The sequence below is a fragment of the Lycorma delicatula genome, chromosome 1 (assembly GCF_047948215.1).
Source record: "Lycorma delicatula isolate Av1 chromosome 1, ASM4794821v1, whole genome shotgun sequence".
In the NCBI taxonomy this organism is placed as follows: Eukaryota; Metazoa; Arthropoda; class Insecta; order Hemiptera; family Fulgoridae; genus Lycorma; species Lycorma delicatula.
The window spans coordinates 354,675,594-354,697,961 of record NC_134455.1 but is presented as its reverse complement, the minus strand read 5'-3'; the positions used below and the strand labels follow the sequence as shown (position 1 = coordinate 354,697,961).

General features: G+C 35.7%; 1 protein-coding gene across 1 annotated transcript in view; it reads right to left on the bottom strand.

Moving 5' to 3' along the window:
- The window catches only part of LOC142334470 (uncharacterized), a 712,180-nt gene that overhangs the window by 53,861 nt on the left and 635,951 nt on the right, over positions 1-22,368 (bottom strand). Inside the window, exon 107 of the mRNA XM_075382526.1 lies at positions 14,795-14,962. Coding sequence (XP_075238641.1) covers positions 14,795-14,962 — 168 coding nt within the window. The remainder of the gene's footprint in view (positions 1-14,794; positions 14,963-22,368) is intronic.

Below are 22,368 nucleotides of genomic sequence, written 5' to 3'. Positions count from 1 at the left end.
TCCGATTCCGAAACCACGAAGAGACCAACCGGAAGCAAAGTACAAACCAGTCTGCCTCCTTAATGAGTTGGCCAAACTTTATGACCACTTGATTGTAGAACGACTGTGGACTGAAATTGGGGACGATGGAGGGCTCTCCTCGACCCAATTCGGTTTCGTAAAAGGGAAATCAACAGTTGACGCCATCAAGTATGTGGTAAACTGGGCCAGTGAACGGGCGGCCGGCACCTGGCGCCGAAGACAGATCCCCCTTGTACTCTTGGACGTGGAGAACGCGTTCAATAGTGTCCCATGGAGGGTTATCGTACAGGCACTGTGGGCACGGGGACTGAGCGATTACCTGGTTGCAACGATTAATCTTCATGATACAAGAGTCGTTGCAAATACGGAAGACGGCGACGTGAATTTTCATATGACGTGTGGAGTACCACAAGGATCGGTGCTAGGGCCGCTTTTATGGAATCTGGTGTACGACGGCCTCCTGAGGATGGAACTCCCGGAGAGAGCAGAAGTGGTTGCGTATACCAATGACCTGGGCTTACTTATTACCGGTGGCTCAGAAGGGAATGCGAAAGACATTGCCAATGTCGCAATAGCAAGGATTAGTGGCTGGATGCGGGAGAAGGAAATGAAGCTTGCTCCCACCAAAACGGCAGCGGTCGCTATTGTAGGGAGGCAACGGTTGAGGCCTTTGCGAATAGACGTCGACGGAGTTAGGGTGGTGGAACAGCACCGAGCAAAATACCTTGTTGTGTGGATTGATCGTTCGGGGCTATTTACCGCCCATTTGCAAGAGGCGACTAAGGGGTGTGAGCAGGTGATCGCGACATTGGGAAGGACGATAACGACGCAAAAAGGACCGAAGGCGAGCAAACGAAAGATGATCACGACCGCCGCGTTATCTTCCTTAATGTACGCGGTCCAAGTTTGAATTGAGGCCTTGAACAGGAAGCGGAATGTGGAACGGCTGTCCTTGAGACGGAGCGGCAATCAAGGTGATTGCTGCACATAGAACGGTGTCGGGAGTAGCGCTCGAGGTCATTGCGGGGATACCCCTGGTTAAACTTCGTGCTGAAGAACTCATTAAAATGCAGGAGAGAGCACCTAGAGGAGATGCACGCAGCTACTGGAAGAGGAGTGGCAGAGGATTTGGGATGCCTCTGATAAGGGTGAGTGGATCCGCCGTCTGATACCACGCTTCGCCCCGTGGCTACAGAGGAAGCATAGAGGTGACGTACTGTGTTACACAATTCCTCTCGGGTCACGGGGAGTTCGGCACATATCTTTACAAATTTAGGCGACGGGATACACCACATTGTGTTTACTGTAGCTCATTGGACACTCCGGTACACACTTTTTTTGAATGTGCCAGATGGGCAGGCCGTCTGAGGCTGTCAAGCCTGGAGTGGCTGACGCCGGACAACGCGGTAGAGCACATTCTACAGGGGCGGCTACAATGGGAAAAAGTATCTAACCTTGTCACAGGCATCCTGAAAATCAAGATGGAGGCGTATGCTGAATGGGGTCCCGAATGACAGGACTGGCGACATTGGCAACGTTACTCGCAAGCTTCGTTATTTGGCGAATGGCGTACAGTATAAAATTAGATGTTTTTCTATGGTTTCCTTACTTTTGATTGTTATGATGTATTTTATGAAAGGATGTATGTATGAAGGAAGCCTTGGGCTGGTTGCCCCGGTTTTTGGACAACGAAACGTGGGACCGTATAGGGTCAGGGGACAGCCCTATTGGTGAGGGCGTCTTGGCTTTAATCACACGCAGGAGTGGATAAAGTCGAGGTTTGATTAAGCATTAGGGACCTCAAGGTATGCGGGAAGGGTGCGTTGGACGGAGGGGGGTATGCGTGGGGAGCATACCCGGACCTTGTGAAGAAGTAGGATTGGAAGGGTAGTCCCTCTTACGGAGGAATTTTCCAGAAGCGGAAGGTCAGAACGTTCCGGTGATGCAAGGGAGACAGGCCCCCCGATGGGGGGCCTGCAAGGGCCCCAAGCTAGGGTGGGTTTTAGTCACCGCCATGACTCATAGAGCGGCTGAGGTAATGCCTTCCAGGCGAAAGCCGGCCGTCCCGTGAGTTTAAAAAAATACTAACATGTCTACTCGTTCGCCACGCAGATTTAATAAACTATCATTTTCATCGGTCAACGATATAACTAAATCGTTAATTTCTTTCATAGCTACCGGTAGAAATTCAATATAAAATGGATATTCTTTAATCATCTTACCGGGGTCTGCACTCAACGGAAACTCATGTAAAATACGGTCTTGATCTTTGCTTCTAAAATTACCCTTAATAATATTACATTTTACACGTATTACGTTTACAGGAGTTACATTCATCATTCGATTTAAAATATGTGTTATTTGGTTTGAGAATCTCGGACCATAACCCAACAGACGCCGATGCTGCAAACTGTATCCGGAAAATCTATCCACGCAGGGCTTTTCGTTTCGCTTGTAACGTATTGATATGTGATCGCAAGGAAATGATTTTTTTAAATTTTTTCATTCCATTCTATATATATATATATATATATATGTATTCACTGATATTGTCAATTTCATAACTAGCCATCGATATTGTTACATAATTTTTCTTTGTAAATACATTATTATTTTCATCTTTTTTAACATCCTTATCGAAGGCGTAACACAATTTATTTATTTTTTTCTCTTCCACATTCGGAATAGTGCTGGCGGTCATCAGCCATTTTAAGCCCAATTCGTATTGGCGGTCTTTTGAAAGGCTGATTGGCGGAAAAAACGATTTCTTAATAGTTGAACTGTTACCGTCAATCGATAATAGACACGACATTTCTATATAGAAAAAATAAAAATCAAAAACATATAATTTATTCACATAAAAACTCTAAATATAATCGACGGCAAATTACACCGTCGCCGCCTTGACGTCTACTGTAATTGTACGTTACATTAGATTTTCCGAAATAATTCATCAATTCTGGCGAGGAAGTGTATCACTTGGCTATCAAAATAATCTACATTTTTATTGATTTTCCGAAAACAAACCCAATGAGTACCGCGAAGTTTTTGGTAAACTGTCCAATAAAAACACCATGGAAGTGTGGAATTTTCAACTGTTTTGCGTACTCAATCAATTCGTGATCGTATAAAGCGCGTTTTGGTATTGAATCAATTTTTTTTTCTTAGCAGTACCGCTTCCACCTTTCTTTAATTTTAATCTATCGCCCCTTTTCAGTTTCAGTGTACCGCCAAATTTAGATTTAAGTTTCATCGCGTTAGTTACTGCATAGGCGGCTGCTTTTTCAGTTAAACTGCTATCTGGCGCGATTACACGTTCCCAAGCTCGTTCAGCAAGTGCTTTGTCGGCTTGATATCTGCTTTTGTCATCTGAATATTTCGAATAAGCTAATATCATGCAGTTTACACGCATCATCCAATTTATTAACGCCTTTATCACCAGATTTCAATCGCTTATCTAATTTCGTCCCCGGTCCGTAATAATTACAACCCGGCAAATGCACCTCAAATGGTAATAAATCTACAGCCTTATTCACCACAGAAACGATAATACGGCCTCCTTTCTTCGTATTTTTCTTTATCTTCATATCAATATAAAAAAAAAATTATTTTTATTCAAATACATTTTTGATATTAAAAAACAAATGATTCTTTAATGTATCCATTCCATTTCATCAGTCCGAATTCGGACCGATGGAATTATAAAAAAACGGATTATTTCGCGTTTATACTAAACCGATTGAACTATAAATACACTATGTTTTATAAAGTACTTTTAGTTTTATTTTTTTCATTTTAGTAAGTATAGATTTAATCTCATTTTCTAAACTTCTCTCGATGTTAGCGGTCACGAAATGTTCTGTAATGCGACCATTTAATTCAGGCATCTATATACTGATCAATTTTTCTTTTAAGCGGCTCGATCGCATCTGCCGCATTTAAAAATCTTTACATTTGCGTCTGCAAGCCTCTTTTCTTCATCCTTTATATACTTTTTAATCTTTTCATCATACTCTATTATCGCTTGCTTTATACTTTTTGTTGAGATTTCAAACATATGTTGAGCTTGTTTAAAATTAATCGCATCCCTACCATCAATCGGATCAGATACATTACACAATTTATGATTTTGCATATCATAAGCTCCTTTTTTGTTTGGGGGAAACCAATCCCTGGAAAACCAGGAATGCCTTTTCCACCGGTTTCCTCCTCGCATTTTACAATCTAATCTTATTCTTGTTTTTGACCTTTCTATATATAAAAAAATAATAATTAAAAACTAATAATCTATTAAAATTCAACATCTTTCAATTCTTTAATTAGGGGTATGATTTCATCGGAAACATTCTTGATTCCAGCATCATATTCACCCACAAGAGTGTACAATCTAGAGCTACCAATTCGTTTGAATCATCCCAATATAAATAAACTGGATTGTAATTAAATTATGCATGCAGTAGTTCGCTGCCTGAGAAAGACGTGGACGGTGTTTTATATGGGGATATTGATTTAACGGTTTTTTTTTAAGGGAAAAACTCTCTAATCACTTCAGTTTATTTAAAAGGTTTATTCACTTTTACTGTATCTGCATCATGTCGCATCATCAAGTGGGCACCAGTACGTTTCAACATTTCACCATAAGTTTGCATATCTGCTGTGTGAAATTTTTTTAGATCTGGATTTTTTAAAATTAACAATTCTAAAACGTCCGGTGTGGCTGAATAAATGAAATCTCCCATATGAGTTTTATCGTCCACAAATTCAATTTTATTATCACCTAATGTGGTCGTTCGCTTCGTTTTTACACCATATACACGAGCTAAATCAGATTTTGGACCTCTTTTTAACATTTATAAACATGGCTTTATAGTTTCACTTGTAGTTGTGTCAGAAGTTTGTGTAAAAGTAGTGTCTTCTAATATAGGTATATATCTTGTATAATAGGTTCTTCTCATTCATATACACTTTGAGTTTGTTCTGATGGTATAGTTGTTTCTTCAGATAACATGGTTGAATGACCTACACCTACTTCTTCATCATCATCATCTGAACGTTCTAAATCTTGCTCCAACAAACTGTGATATTCATACCTATCTTGATGTTTTAGTAAGTGACCTGTCAATCTATCACCCAATTCGCGTCCTACTCTATCTATATCAATTTTTCCAGCAATTGGAGGGGAAAGAGGTGGTTTTGGTATATGTAATTTAATTTCTTTATGGGATCTATTATCGTTCGGAAGCGTTTTTGAAATAAAGCATCTTCTTCGGCTAAACCCATCATGAAAGCCCCATGTTTATGTTTAAAATCGTTATTATCAATTTCAACCATTTGTTTCTCCTTCTTATAAATTGTCCTAGAATGAAAAAAATTCAAACTAATGGTCTATTCGCGAAAACGTCAACGCAGCGTTTGTTCAGCGTTCAATCGACAATTAAAAATTTATCGATACCGTTTCTACTGCGAACTTTATTTTTTATCACTCTCTATATCGATAATTAGAAAATCGTAACGGTTCGCCTTCCAAACATAATCGCATAATGATTTAAAATCATCAAACGACATGTCAACCTTTACGTGTTCATCGTAAATGTGTTGTAAATTTAAACCGTCTTGTAAGAATAATATTAGAAAATTACAATTGTCTAGTATCAGTTTTGGTGTTTTAGAATACGTTTGCGCTGAATAAAAATAATCAATTTTATTTTGACGACCTCTTGCAAAATAATCACCGATATTGCCTTTTTTTCTTTGAGTATATCATCGAAAATCATTATTGAATTGGGTTCAATCGCTTTCGGTTTTGGAACATGATAGTTTTCAGAATGTTCATAGCAACCGAGTTCTGGATTTAACGTCATCAAGTATGATAACATTCTATATAGAGGTTGGTGAAGGGATTTTGAAAAAATGTACAAGTTCTGAAAACGTACTCCGTTTGGTTGAACTAAACGATTAAAGACGATATTTGTTTTGCCACAATTTGTTGGGCCGTACACAATACATCTAATAGTGTTTGGTAAAGAGCCATGCTTACTTCGTTTTTTGAATCCATAACCCATCATTGCGTTCACGATGGGGAACTTTGTTTTCTGTTGTACTTCCTTCATCATACATCTTTTATGAAATTTTTCACATTGAAAATCAATAAAATATGTTTATAGATAAAAAAACACACTACTGATATATCTATTCTACAGGTATACTAATTACACAGGTAATACAAATTAGTGTGAAATAACATATTAATACAACTGAAACAATCAATTCACACTATGTGTGAATCTATATAGAAATAAATAAAGTGATTATCAATAAACTATTGATCTAATGTGGCTGATATGCTTAATTTAATTGAACCAATTGAAAGTAAATGATAAGGACATTTTGCCAAATCATTTCCAAATTCCTCATAAAAATCATTTTGATAATATTCATGTAATGCTATGTATTCAAGAGTACAGTCACTATGAAGAGTTTATTTTTATGCGTAATTCATCCCATTTATACAGAGCAGAAAACTCAATAAAATTATCAATAAATTCAGTTTTTATTGGTTTATTCATTACCTTAAAGGGATAATTAATATTAAATCTATGTGTGCTTGTGGACATGTTGTTATCTATTTTATAAATGATTAAAAATCTAAATCAATAAACTATTGATCTTTTCCCGATATGATATGATTACATCAACTTTACTAACTGTAAGTAAATGATAAGAATGTTTTGACAAATCAGCATAAAATTCATCAGGTTTAGTATAAAATTCATCTATGACAAGAAAATCGCAAAAACCATCACCATGAATAATAATTTTTATATGCATTGTATCACAATAAAAATATTTTTCAATATAATTCGCAAAGTTTTCAATACAATCTTTAATTTTCCGTTTCATTGGTTTGTTAGATGGGCAAAATTAATATTCATATTTCTTCGAGGCTTAAATTCAGTTTCTATACTGCTATCAAAAAGCTCCACATTATTATCATCTAGATATGTACAGAAAAGATGTATTATCAATAATGTATTTGTTTTCACAATAAAAAAATTGGTGTTAAATAATATCGCTCAAATCTATCCATGAATTGTAACTTTTATCAAATCCTAACCATTTTACATACGCCTTGTTGCCTTTTCGTTTGAGTATTTTCTCAATTTGATATATCTTTGTGTTATTAGATTTTTGTAGTTCGTGTTGATAAAATTGTCCTTTTATGAGTTCATTTCTACTATCAATCAGTTCATATGTAACCGGTCGAGATTCAGCGTGCACCGAATGTACAGAGTGTTCCATATAAAACGCAACCCATCAATCACTCATCCATGAAATTTAAAAAATCAAGCTTACTCCACTACTCGTTACTGAAATGGACTCGTCCAACATCTGAACATCGCGACGACGCAGTAGAACACTACCGATAGTAACAACAATGCAATCATAACGTTCAGTGTATTGCTAGAGACAAGATGGTGTTTTCGTGTTTTCATTGTTGAGTCGTACTTCAGTACGAAATCAGTGGTTGCAGTGCAAGATTTGTTTCGCCATAAGTACCCAAATAAACCAGCTCCTAACAAAACATCAGTATTAAGGTTAGTTGCAAAATTTAGAGAGACCGGTTCTGTTAATAACAAGGAACAGAAAAGATCTGCGTCAGTGTTGAATACAGATACAGTCACTGAAATCAAAGACCGATTACTCGCCTCGCCAAATAAATCGATCAGACGTTTGTCTGCTGAAATTAATTTGTCTAAATCAACTGATCATCGGGCGACCAAACGATTACAATTACGACCTTATCGCATTCAAACGGTTCATCAACTTCTTGAGCCTGACAAAGAAAAACGGCTACAATATTGTCAACGGTTCCGTCGAGTTCTGCGTGAGGGAATTAATGTTATGGATTCGTTATTTTTCACAGATGAAGCACGGTTTCATTTGGATGGCTACGTAAACAGCCAAAACAGTAGAATTTGGAGTGCTGAAAATCCCCACGTTTATCACGAAAAACAATTACACCCGCAGAAGTTGGGCGTGTGGTGCGCGATATCGCGGAAGAAAATAATCGGTCCTATTTTTTTCGAGTACACCATTAATGCAGAACGATATCAGGATATTTCATTTCAGTTCATTGCACTCTTGGAAGAGGAAGACTGCTGGCTACAACAAGACGGTGGGACATCGCATTACGCAGGTTCAACTTCTGATTTCGTTGAGGAATTCTTTGGTAATCGTGTAATCAGTCGAGGCTTGTGGCCACCAAGATCTCCAGATTTGACTGCGGCGGATTTTTTTCTACGGGGTTACCTCAAAGAAAAAGCCTACAGCAACAAACCACGAACACTTGAACAATTGAAAGTCAATATTGAACAAGCTGCATTAAATATCCAGCCACAAACTGTTAAAAAAGTTGCACGAAACGCTGTAAAAAGAATTGAAGCTTGTATTCAAGAAGATGGCGGCCACTTCCAACATTTACTCTAAATGTTGGAAGTGACCATGTGTAAATGGTAAATTACATTTACACATGCCTTTTTATTATTTCAATACCTACCAATATAAGGTTGGGTTGCGTTTTATATGGGAACTGTATTTTGAATATTTCATTCTTCCAATTCGGTAAATAACCCTTTTCGAACTTTTATATGTTTGCTTATGCGAACGTAATTTTTACACCACCATTTTTTTCCATCGTATTTTTTGTTTAGATTAGCAAGCACTTGCGATTCGTTCGTCTTATTTACATGTTTTGGTTTAAATTTTGTAACTGAATTCACGGTATTGTTGTACTCATCAACTAGGGCTTGCAGCATATCAATCCACTTGCAGCTTCCCTGTTCTGTAAATTTAGACCACATTTTCGTTTTTAGGGTTCTATTAAAGCGTTCAACTATGGCAGCTTTTTTATCTGAATATGCAAAATAATGATTTATGTTGAATTGTTTCAATAGGCCTTTCACTTTGGATTATAAATTCCTTTCCGTGATCCGTTTGAAAATGTTTCATCTTATGTTTTCCAAATATTGGTTGCAAAGCGGATTCGATCTCTTTACCCGTCTTATTCTTTAACGGTATAGCGTAGGCGAAGAAAACAATAAAACAATCAATAACAGTCAACAAATATTTATAACCCTTATTGATTCGAGAATAAGGAATCATTTCGACTATATCTGCTTGGACAAGGTCGTTTAGACCCTTTAATTCAGTCTTTTTAGTAGGAAAATTACGTCTAGCCGGTTTGGTTAATTCTTTCACTAAATCCGCTTTAATGGACATCTCCGTTCTATGGAAGTTAAAAAAAATAACATAAATAATAATGTTTTAAAAAAATAATATGTATTACATTAATCCGACTCGTCTTCACGCCTTCTTTTGCTGTTGCCGCGATTTGCAACTTATTAAAAAATTTTTTCATATAACATATCTAACTTTGGTATAAAATCATAAAATTTCATATCTATATTAAAATGATTACGTTTTCTTTTAAATTTAAGATCTTTAAAAGCAAGATTAAAAAGTCATACGCTATTCGGATCTTTTAATTTTTGATAAACAATTATAGAATTGGGATATCTTTTTTTAGTTTATTCAATGCATCATCTAAATTTCTATATTGAACGCGAATAACATAATATTTATATTCATTATCTTTATTTTTATCCAAAATTATAATGCCTTTATCACTTTCGTCGAGTGGAAAAGTGCAGATAAATATGGTGTGGCCATGGTTTAATTTTTTTTACATTACCGTTTAATTCGTTAATTTGTAACTTATGTTTTAAATTCTCATCTACAATTGTATTAATTTATTTTTGCAATTCTTCTTGCTTATTTTCTATACATCGCAACTTCGAATGCAGCTGAATATTATCGTTTTGATACGTCTTATAATCTTTGATGAAATATTATTTTATAATTTTATTACATTTATCGTAAAAATGTTTTGATATCCAACACGCTAAATTCAAAATTAACTCTTCTCTTAAATATGTACCAGAAATTAGTAAATCTAATTCATTTTTATTACCTTTTGGACTAACTACATATACAGTGTTTGGCTCATGGGAATTTTGAGTAGCCAAAGTTTCTGAATAATAATTGATTAATTCTTTAGATTGTTTATTTTCACGCCAATGAAAAAAAATGTTTCCAACCATCTTTAGATAATTTCTTCGCGTTAAAAAAACCCGTATTCGTATCGATAATCAGCTTAAAATTATCAAAGATACCACATGAATAGTCTGTTCATAACACACATTTATTAAACTCATTTATAAATCTATAATAAAACGATAATTTTGATCAACAATAAATTGTTATTTTAAATATTATTACTTTTATATATACAGAATCATAAAAATGTCTAATATCTTCGATAAATTGAATAGTTTAAATTATACAAATAATATTAGTGAAATGGTCCCCAATAGGCGAAATAGAATTGAAAAAGTGGAATTACAAAGACAAAAAATGGTGAATCAATTATTGCATCAATTGAAGGTTTCGTAAAAATATTTTGTCCACAAAGATTTAATGATCTTACTGAATCAGATTTGAATGAAATTAATCAATTAACAGATCTATATATAATTTATAAGGATTTGAAAAAACTGTCTAATGGACATAGTTATCATGATACAGAGTTTAAACATGGTATTGATGTTACATATTAAGTCCTATACACTTTAGAGATGTAATGTATTTGTCATTTTGTTATAAATACAGCTTATGAACTCCATCGGGTAATTACGTCGAAGTTGAAAAAAATAAAATACGATCTAGTTGTAGTATTTGTAAGAAAACTAAACTAAGCTATATAAAAAAACTAGTCTTATTAAAGAAATCGATCGCTTTAATAGAGTGGATGAAGAATATTATTGTCTTTTTTTCACCATATATTCACCGATTTCTTTATGACCATATGGAAGTGTATCAATGAAGTTTTCTAACGCGAATCTTATTACCATAAGGAGCTATCTTACATTCATCAATCGAGTAAATTTGATGATTAAAACTACGTAATGATTTTCATGTGAAATATGAAACGTTTCTATTGAAAAAAACAATCTTGATACATTTCGTGATTCAAAACATTCAAATTATAATCTTTATCAAATATACGAGAACCTTTTTTAATCCCCATGGCTATCTTTTTTTGTTCTAAACGATGTTTGCTGGCTCCCCAAACTAAAGAATACATTTTAGCTCTTAACCAACAAATTCATAGATTTTTTGACCCTTTATTTCATCTTTTAAACGACCTACATCGTATTTACTTCGTGAGTAAACATTTCGATTATTTACAATCAAAAATTTCATATTCATAACGATTGGGAATCACTGACACACCACCGCAAACGCCTTTTTCAAAAACAGCTACATATCCGGGTCTGTAACTAGTTCTAATTACACCTTCAAAGCCTCGAGGGCGGCGAACCATGATAAATGTGGGGCAGATATATAATGGCCACGGATCTAATGTGCTTACTTCAATAATTTTATAAGGAAAACTCTCAAATACATCAGCCAACACAGCATGACATCCAATTTCATATAGAAATCGTGGTATTAACCTAGCGTTTTAATTTTAAATCGACTCAAAACGTTTTGCGCGTGAGTATAATCCGATTCGGAGACGTGTAGTTGCTTTAAATCATCATAAAACGCTCCGATGGGCGGCAGTTATTTCATCGAAAACAGACGCCGATTTAATATATATATATATATATAAGGATAAATACCTTTACGTTGAATTAACAACTTTAACAAATCTATTTTTTTTATTTTGTTATCGCCATAATTATTTTTATATTGCTTTGAAACCGTGAATAAGTTGTTTTAAAGAATGCATATGCTATGTGACCGCCTGACAATTTACGACAGCTATGAAATAAACTTTGCACTAGTTCATCAAGGCTATAAAATAGAAATTGATATGAATCTATAAGTCGATACGATATTTTATTCTTGAGTGTTATAGATATAAGCTTTTCACTATTGTTTTCTAAACAAGAAATTTTTAATTTATCTTTCAACGCATCCATCGCCAATACGATGTGATGTGAATTGTAATCGCGTAAATTATGAAATACTACTGTAATTAATGTTATGAGTTTACAATCTAAATTGCCATTTTCATGAAAAAATAAATAAACCACCACTAAATATGAAATTTACCACTAGTATGAGAATGATGTCTTACACGATTCTCGTCACTATCAAACTCATCGCCACATATTAGTGGTTTTTTGAAATCTTTCATTGTCTTCTGCGGTCATAATTAAGGATATTCCGGCTAATAATTTCTTTGTAAAATACTCACATTTTTCACATAAATCATGGAAAAATCTTTCAATCACATTATCATTACTTGCTTGGACTCTATACAATGTTGTTTCAACAACACATCTATTTTAATCTATTATAACATAACAAATCCAGACGGTTTATGAGCGTCTGGTTTTTGTTGTATAACTAGCAGGTTCAGGATTCGTGATATGATTTGGAATGATAAACGATTTGAAAGCTGCATATATAACAAAAGGTGCGCATTAGGTTGAAGAATAATCTCTATATGATAAAATATTACCACGTCTACATTTCTCTCCCTTACCATTCATTTGGCATTCTAATTATCTAACCTTTCCTTGCTTACAATCTTCAATATGTATTTCAAGTCTTTTTTTCGCGTCCACTTCACTAGTCCATGATTTAAAACAGCACAAACAATAGGGACAATATTCACATTTTCTATCGCTTTTATTCAAACCACCCATCAGTCTTGATAAACTTCATTTCCCATATGTATTAGTGTATGACTTCAATTTAGTTCAACATCAGTTAATAACAACCAAATCACAATTTTTCGATTATTATTATTATTACTTGCACGCTTTAATACAAATTAGAATTAAATGATTCTTCATCGCGTTCAATATAATAACACAACACATTTACACCAATATCTGTGTTTTGAGCCACAAATATATCAATATTTTTCACGCAAACTGGATACTTTATTCCTTTTATGTTTAAATGATTTTCAAATTTTTTATAAAACGAAACTCGATAACGATATCCACTTTGAGGATGTAGATGGTGTAGAATACAAAAGAAACATTCTTATCGTCATTTTTTATATTTATTACAGGATGTTTCTTTCTCAAGGCTTTCGGTAATGGTAAATATGTACTGTTTCTACCGTAAAGTGGATTGAATTCTGATACATAAAGAACCAATCTCAATATTTTATTAATTACCTAACCGCTTCTCATTTGAATAAACCTTTCGAAAGATTCGTTATTTTTTCATAAGCTTCTAAATACTGTTCGTTTAAATTGGCTTGATTTTCACAAACATTTAACGCATATCGAGTACTACTATGTAAATTGACTTTACAGGAATTGTAATGATTATCTACACATTTCTTCACCTCAACAACAACAATATAATATTTAATATTGTTTCCTTTATATTTTTCTGCTTGGGATTTTATAGCACTAACTTCGCTTTTATAGACATTAAAAATTCATAAATATTAAATGATTTTTATCGCTAACATTCCACGATTGTTTTAATAAGAACCACCTAATGCTTGTTTTTCATTTGGAATTTCAATCCACATCAACAAATCAGAAACAGAAATATATTTTTTTAGTTTGTGTTTCAATTCAAAATACTGTTCAGTTAAATCATTAAAAGCACTATCAATACACGATATATTTTCAACAAAAATTGTATTTTTTCCGACTTGAAGTCTGTTAAAATCCCTGTTGGGGAAGAAATAAAAATAATTTTTTTTTTATATATTCTCAATTTAATATTAATTTCATTGGGAGGGTACTTCTTATGTAAACGTTCAATATCCTTTTGTATGTTATCTAAAAATGTAATTAAATCGTATTCGTTAAGATAAATTTTTATAATAGAATACTATATAAGGGGCAGATGGGTTAGAATCGTTTGATAACTTAACTCCTTCGAATTGCATGTTTTTTGCTGTCTGATTAATAATGTTTATTTTTGGAAATTAATACAGTATTGCTGTTACATTCACTATATATTTACATATAGATATCAGAGATCAACGATATAAAGAATGATTGACAGCTGACGTCATGTATACTGGACGGGTTCCCCATAATGTAATCAGCAGTCTATAGTAAGTTTTTATAATAAAATGCATTAATAACAAACTAAGAAGAATAAGTAATAGTAGCTAATGGAGCATCTCAAGCATGTGTTTTACTATGAATTTTTCACTAAATCAACTGTTTCAACATGTAAATTTAACGTGAACACGCATTCATCACTGAAAGTAGCCATTCTTTAATGTATTCGAATAAACCCGTAAAAAGAGACCCTCAGGTTCTAGCCCCACATTGATTGTTGGTTCTTCGTTGTAATTTTGGAGGCATTTCAAACCCGTGTTTTTCTATGTATTTTGCAGTAAATTCACTCTTTCAGCGTATAAATTTAACTACAAACAGGGGGTAATCTTGGAAAACTACCCTGAAGTTCTGCCTGAATCATGAATTCAAGGGTCAAAGGTCAAATTGGAGCTAGAACCCGAGATTTTTATACTACTTTTGATATAAATAAGCACATTAAAAATCTCTGCATACAATTTAAAGAAATATGCAAAAGTAACTGTACGAAAAAAATATTACAAATGCATCAAATACACAAATTATAATTTTCAAATTTGAAATCAATATGAATTTTAAATACATATACATGACATGAAGTAAATAATTATAGAAAATGTTACCTTGCGCACAATATCATCATCTATTTGATTAGTTAAAAGAAATTCCTCCAAATCAGAAACACATTTGTATTGATTTCCTCTTAACTTTTTACACCAATCACAAACTTTTGAATAATTACTTTTAACGTCTGATATTATGCTATCCCAAGGTTCATTCTTTTCTTCCAGCTATAGTAACAATAACAAAAAATAAAATAAAATAAATGCAGACCAATTATAAACAAAGAATAGGAAATATAATGTATGAGCAATAAGTCCTTACCAATTCTAAAAATATTTTGAATTTTATCAAATCCAAACAATCTCTGAAATTTCAACAAAGCATATATATATATATATATATATATATATATATATATATATATATATATACACATGAGTATACTTATATACTTAAGTATACTAAGTATATAATATATATATTTATACCCTTATAAATACACTTTGTTACCATATTTATGTCTAGCGTATATCAAAGATTTATTTTGTAGTCAATTCAATTTATATGTTTTGGTTTCAAATTTATTGAAAACATTTGGTATAACTGAACATACTTTTTTCTATTTTATGTTGGCAGTAAAATATTAATCATATTTAAAATTGTGCGCTGTTGTGTTACAATAATGTTGGTCCTGAAAACTAAATAGATATTTTATGAATTGAATGCTGAGAAATATAATTTTTCAGGAAATTTGTTATAATATTAGTCTAAACATAAAATCAATTGTTATGTCTTTGAAAATTCTCACTTACTTAGTGTACAATATGTATTTTTTGTAAGCATTTTATCATTGATAATAATACAACAAATTTTGCACAAAAAAATATTCACTTACTCTACTGAATAATATACAGAAATAGTTTGCTTGTAATTTCTCAATAGGAAAATTACTGCAAGGTTGCAGACTTATTTCATGAAAACCTCAGCCATTGGACCTCAGCCATTAAAAAGATCATGCAAAAATGCGATTGAAATTTCTTTGGAAGCGGGAATAGAACATTGTGGCACCAAGAAGTATCAGTAGTTAAAAAAATGAAGTGTTAAAATTATAGAAGTATATATTAAGTTATCTTAATATATATTTCTATATACGATATTCAAAGAGAAATCTCCAAAAGCAAAGCTTCACAGGACATTAATAAATGAAAAAGATTAGTATTCATAAATATAAGGCAAAATTTGTGGAGAAATTTCTCTCAAGAGATCTACAATATAAAGTGGAGTTTTACTGATGGGTCTGAGGCAGTTTATGGAAAAACCAGAATACTGGTAAAAAAATTAGAATTTTCTGATGAGTAAACTTTTTATGGTAACGAGTCAGAATTTGAATTTTTTATTATCATGATATGATAATAAAAAATGGTAAATAATTGAAAAATCTGAAAGACTAAAACAGAATTTTATTTTTTCAAACTATTATTCTATTATTTGTAGTAACAAATTTAAAACTAAAGTATAAATTAGTTAAAACTCATTTTTTTTCAAATAAAATTAAAAAAATTCTTAGGTATATTAGGTAGATTTCATAGAGAGAGTAAGTAGGTCTTGTTGCAGGAGGGCATAGTCTATATCGCTCTGTGTTTTCGTTTGTATTTTGGATTGGTTTTTCGGTTTTTTTTTGTACTGGACTGGACGTTTGGCAAGTGCGGTGATTTTTTATTGGTTGTGTTCTGTATATTTCAAGATTTTTGGACAACAGACAGCCTTTTATTTTATTTTTTTTTTTTTTTTAATTTTTATAGCTTTATTGCCGATAGGCAATAAGATTTGAATTTGCTTGTTGTTCGTATACAGGTCTGTGTGTGTTGCAGTGGACAGCTGGGGATCTACTTTTTATTGAGTGGTAAAGGATTAGACGTCGTTATCGTGTTGATAACATTAAGTATTTTAAAGGTAATTTAATTTCAGTTTAATTTTAGCTTTATTCGCTGATAAAGAAAGGACAGGTGGTTATATTAATTTGATAACGGAGATTATCATAGCTTTGTTTGTTAAGCTATTGTTATCGGGGATATTACTAATTGTAATTATATTGAAGTTGCCCATACTGAATTTATTCTGATTGTTTTATTTGCTATATATAGAATGTCGATCATATCGTGTGGAACCTCAAATTACGCGTTTTTTGGCTCCAAGCACGTCTATCGGGCTAGTCTCACGCTAAACCTTACCGTACAGCGGCATAGACCCCGGGAACCCTTTTAGGGCCTCCAAGGTTCTGAAACATTCTCCTGTATGGGCTTCAACCAGTGGGGAACCGATCCCAGCGACGACAGACAATGAGAAAGTCATGGAAGTTGAAGTTACGCTGGTCGGGGTGGTTAAAGGAGGTAAAGGAGAGACCAAGAAGAAGAATGACCGCAAACGAAAGCGGTTTTCCAGTGAAGACGAGCGGGAAATGGACCATGAACTGATTTCTCTTATTGGGAATCTTGTGTAGATTAGTGGGGTCTTCCAAAAAGTCATAGATAAGAATACCAAGCGAGAAATCAAACAGTTACAGGTGGATATAGCTCATTCGGTTGAGCAGATTTCTGTTTATAAAGATGTTCTCTCGAATAGGGCAGTGAGGGGTCCAACCCGGGAGTCGGCCACCCAGACCGTGGATGGTCTGGACCTGGAGAAGTTTCTCCTCCAACTTGAAAAAGGGGTGGAAAACAAGGAGATATTCGGTCTTATTATAAAGCGGTGGCCGAGGGAGGCTTTTAAACTCGTCAAGGACAGACGGAGTCCTGTTTCGCCGAAAAGGAGGCGGATGTGGCTGTATTGTTAGACTTGACCGCTGGCAGGAACCCATTAACCTCAGAGATTTACAAGAGGGCGCCTAATCTGAGGTGCATGGCGGAGAATAAGAAACTGAAGGTGGGACAATTATCTTGTAGTCTCTTCCGGCCAAAGTACTTATTGGTGAGGTGGCTTCGAAGAGATGTGACAGGTACCGGGGCCTGGATAGAAGCGAGGCTAAGCAGATGTTGAGGTGCTGGCAGAGAGGTGGGATGCCACCCGTAAAGGCCACTGGACCAGGCGGCTAAAACCAAATGTGGAAGGCTGGGTGGATAGGGGGATGGCAGAACTTGATTACTTCCTCATCGGTCACGATTGTTTCAACTCCTACCTGTTTGACAGGGGGAGGAGGACAACGCGTGAGTGTTTCTACTGTGAAGAGAAGGTGGAGTCGGTAGAACACGTAGTGTTCGAATGCCCCTGGTGGGAGCCAAGTAAGGCTGTTGTGCTGAGTAGTAATTATACCAATAGATGAGCCGAGATCTTGGCCGACCTGTTACTTTCAAAGGGATTGTACTGCGTTAATAATGCTACCCCTACCTATGTGGCCGGGTCACTCTTCGATGCTAGATCTAACGGTTGCTAGAATGCTAGATCGAACGTTTCCCGGAGGATAGCCAATGATGATAGACTTACCCCGAACTCGCTACAAGAGATCATTTGTCGGGAGGTAGCAACAATTCCGGAGTCTGGCAGGAGGTTTAGACCTGCATATTGATGGTCTACAAAAATCGCGGACTTCCGCCGTGTTCTTCAGGGTAGTAGAAGTAAGATACAAAGACTTAGACCAAATGGAGGGGCCGCATACTAGGAGGCTGCGCAGTGTTATCTAGTAAATCGAAGAGCATTGAACTACGAGATAAAGTAAGCTAAGAAGGAATGCTTGAGAAAGTAATCGAAGATTTGGATAATGATCCGTGGGGGCGGGCATTTCAAATAGTGACTAAACACTTGAGCAGGCATCTTCCCATCCTCACGGAGGAGCAGGCGATTGGGCAGATTAATAGGCTGTTTCCATATCCGGAACATGAGGTTCAGAAGATAATAGAATGTGAAAGAAAGCGATTTACAATTGATGAGGTTACGGCGTCAATTGATGTAGTTAAAAGATAAGAAAAGCCCAGGCCCGGATGGGATTTCTTAAGAGCTTGCTCGGAAAGGTACTTGGGAGATTACGGACGTTGTTAATTATGGCTTTGAGAACAGAACCTTTCCAAGGTGTTGGAAGGAAGCTCGCCTGGTTTTTCTTCCAAAAATCAGGAGCGAGAATGTGCTTCTGGAGTTTAGACCAATATGTCTTATTAATAACTTGGGCAAGGCAGTTAGGAGGATGCTCTCATCCCGACTGATGGAGGAATTGGAGGAAGGTGCCGGCATTTACGACAGCCATTTTGGGTTTTGGCAAGGCAGGTCTACAGTACAGTCAGTTATGAAGGTGGTTAATTGGGCATCGACAGTCCGTGGAGGAACATGCAGAACAACGTATTCCTGAATTTATACTTTCAGACGTAAAAAACGCATTTGGATCCCTATCATGGGACGTAGTGACGACGGCTCTACGGGATAAAGGGATTAGTCAGTATCTGCTGCGACAAATTCGAGAATACCTCTATGAAGGTGGATATCGGTTAAAACACAGACTGAGCAGTACAGGTTTCAAAGTTTTGGTGGCATACCGCAGGGGTCAGTTTTGGCGCTCTTGCTATGGGTGATAGCATTTGACGAGATATTACGGCTTCAGTTACCTGTAGGTTCCGAGACTATAGCATATGTGGATGACCTCGCAGTACTTGTTAATTACAAAACAGAAGAAGAGCTTGAAGAGAGGGGTAACGCCGCTTCAGATATGATAAATGACTGGATGATTAATCATGGTTTGCAGCTCGTGCCTGAGAAGTGTGAATTCTTGGTTTTGACAGGAAAACGGCATATAAGGCCTCTAAACTTTAAATTGAGCGGGCAGTTGCTACTAGGAAAGAATACTATCAAATATCTAGGTGTTCGAATAGATCAAGCCTGTCACTTTAGCGACCATGTTACAGACTGCAGCGAAAAGGTTGAAAAGACGTACAAGACTAAGTCTGTTAATGACTTCACAGACGGCTCCGAGGATGTCTAAAAGAAAACTGATAATGTCGGCTGTTATTTCGACAATACTGTATGCTGCACCTGTTTGGGCCCCAGCAATCAATGTCCAGAGATACCTCAATAGGCTTAGACAGGTGCACCGAATGACGTTGCTAGGAGTTATTCCTGCTTACAGAACAGTATCCTATAATTCTTCCTGTGTTATAGCAGCAATTCCACCAGTGGATTTACTTGTTTATGAACGTAGACATGTGTATGAGAGAATAAATAAAGCTGAGACTAAGCAGATAACTTCCGACAATTGGAGACGAAGATGGCGGAAAGGGGTCAGCTCGGTCTGGTCGAGAAGATTGATTTCAGACCTAGACCGTGGTACAATAGAGGGCACGGGGAGGTTAATCATCAATTAACACAAATGTTAACAGCGCATGGTAATTTTGAGGCGTATTTATACCATATTGGACGATGTGGTTCTCCCCAATGCATGTATTGCGAACTCGATGATACGGCAGAGCATACATTATTTTATTGTCCGGAGTGGAATGAACAGCACAGGTAGGCAGGCATTGTAGTGGTACTGCCGGAATATCTTTTGGAGTTCATGCTTTCCTTGACTGATAATTGCGAGACATGTGTGAGAATTCGCGGTTACCGTTCTACACAGTATTGGCACCGAGGGGAGGTACAGGGTTTTTAAATAGAGGGTCATCGGCGAGGTTCTTAGTGATCAGGGAAGGGTGGATAGTCCCGCTCGTGAGGGCCGGTATGCCTGTGTGTGTCGGTTCAAATGAGCGGCCAGGGACTCCATGGGTCTGTTACGAGACTGAGGCAGGTACTATCAAAGTCATAAACTGATGTAATTTAAAGTCTTGAGAACAGGTGAACAGCTGACCGGAGAGCGAAGGATTGATGATGGACAGCTCTCTGCGAAGCCATCGTCGTTCGTCTGCGCTCGTGTGGATGGTCGATGGTGATGAGGCACGGACTCTTTACCTCCTGAGCTCAAAGGCATCCTCGGGGTTGAGCTATACTTAATTGCTGACCCGACCTCGGATGGGGAGGAACGGTGAATTAGGAGTTTTAGTCGGTAGGGTGCCGGCACACATAGGCTCTTAATTATAACATTTAGCCGAACCCGTGCGTGTCTGACACTCCCCCACTTGTGCGGGAGTACGTAAATGGTATTTCTCCACATTACCAATACAAAGTGGGGGCCAAGTAGGAGGAGCCTGGTCTCAGAGGTTGGTCTGATTACGCCAGATAACCTCGTCCGTTTAATGACGAGCGGTGAACGGTCGTGGGGGCATATCTCATAATCTATTGGGAAGATAATAAAAGGAAAGCTTAAGGAAGAAGATCTTGTGTAGTGGTTGTGACCTAGTTTTTTTGTTTTTTGCGGCGTTAGTGTGTGTGTGTGTGGTCGGACTGTTGGTCAGGGTTGCTTGTTGCTTATCGCCTGTCCCCATCGTCTTCCCGTAATCGGGCCTCGGGTTGCGTCCGCACGGGGTGTGTTGCACGTTATGCGGCACGATGCCGTGCACTATACCATGGCGCGGGCATGCGATGCTCGTGGGGCGTGGCTGTGCGGCGGATGTTCGGTGCACTCTCCGTGTGAGTTGGTGTATTAGTTGTTTGTTGCGAGTATTATTTTGTTGAGTGAGTTTGTTCTGTCGTGTTTGGGCACTTGCACCTCTGATGTAACAAGCGCGGTGGAGGGGGGGGGGTTTAGTTGATATGAATCCGACACGTCTGGCCACATGGGTCTCCGGATGTCTTATGCAAGACATTACAGGCATTAACATAAATGCCTGTATATATATTTCAGTTATATAACCAGTTATAAACAATGATCATGAAGTTATTTTAATAAAAATTAAATTTGTATCATAAAATATTAAAATAAATAAAAACTATCAAATAATAACTGTAAATGAAATCATTTTAAACAAGAATTCTAATCATCCTTATTCCAAAAAAATTAATAGTTTTAAAAACATGATAAATAAAGCAATAAAATACATAAACGACAAACAGGAATTGTATAATGAAATAAATAATATAGTTATAAAAATGGACATCATGCGTCATTGATTGATAATATATATAAAAAATATAATCTAGAATTTTTCAGTAACACAAACATTACTACAATAATACCTATAAATAAAAATCGTGAAAATATTTATATAAAGTACTCGTATACAAATAAGTGCTGTAATTCTGCACCAATCACTTTCAAATTTATATATAAAATATAACTACCCAAAATCTCAGTCGAGTTTGTTAATGGGCAAAATCGAACGATGGGGGTGGAATGGGGGCTTTTTTGAAAAAAACAAAATATGCTATAACTTTCTTATTATGTAAAATATCAAATTCGTTTAAAGTTCCTACTATTCTTTGGATAAGGGCCTAAAACTTATATAAATAAAATTTTTTGATATTACCAAGCAATGGCCTAGGGAGTGAAAAAAATAGGGTTTTGAAGACAAAAAAAAAATATAACTTTCTTAATAGGCACAGTATCGAATCGGTTTAAAATTGTTGTTAGTTCTCTAAACATTAGCTAAACCCTTTGTCTGAAACAATTTTTGATATGACCAACCATTACGGCAAGGGATGACCAAAATATTGCTGGAATTATTAAGATGGGGCTTGTCATATGCTAAACATATGAAATGTTTTATTACATGCAATCATT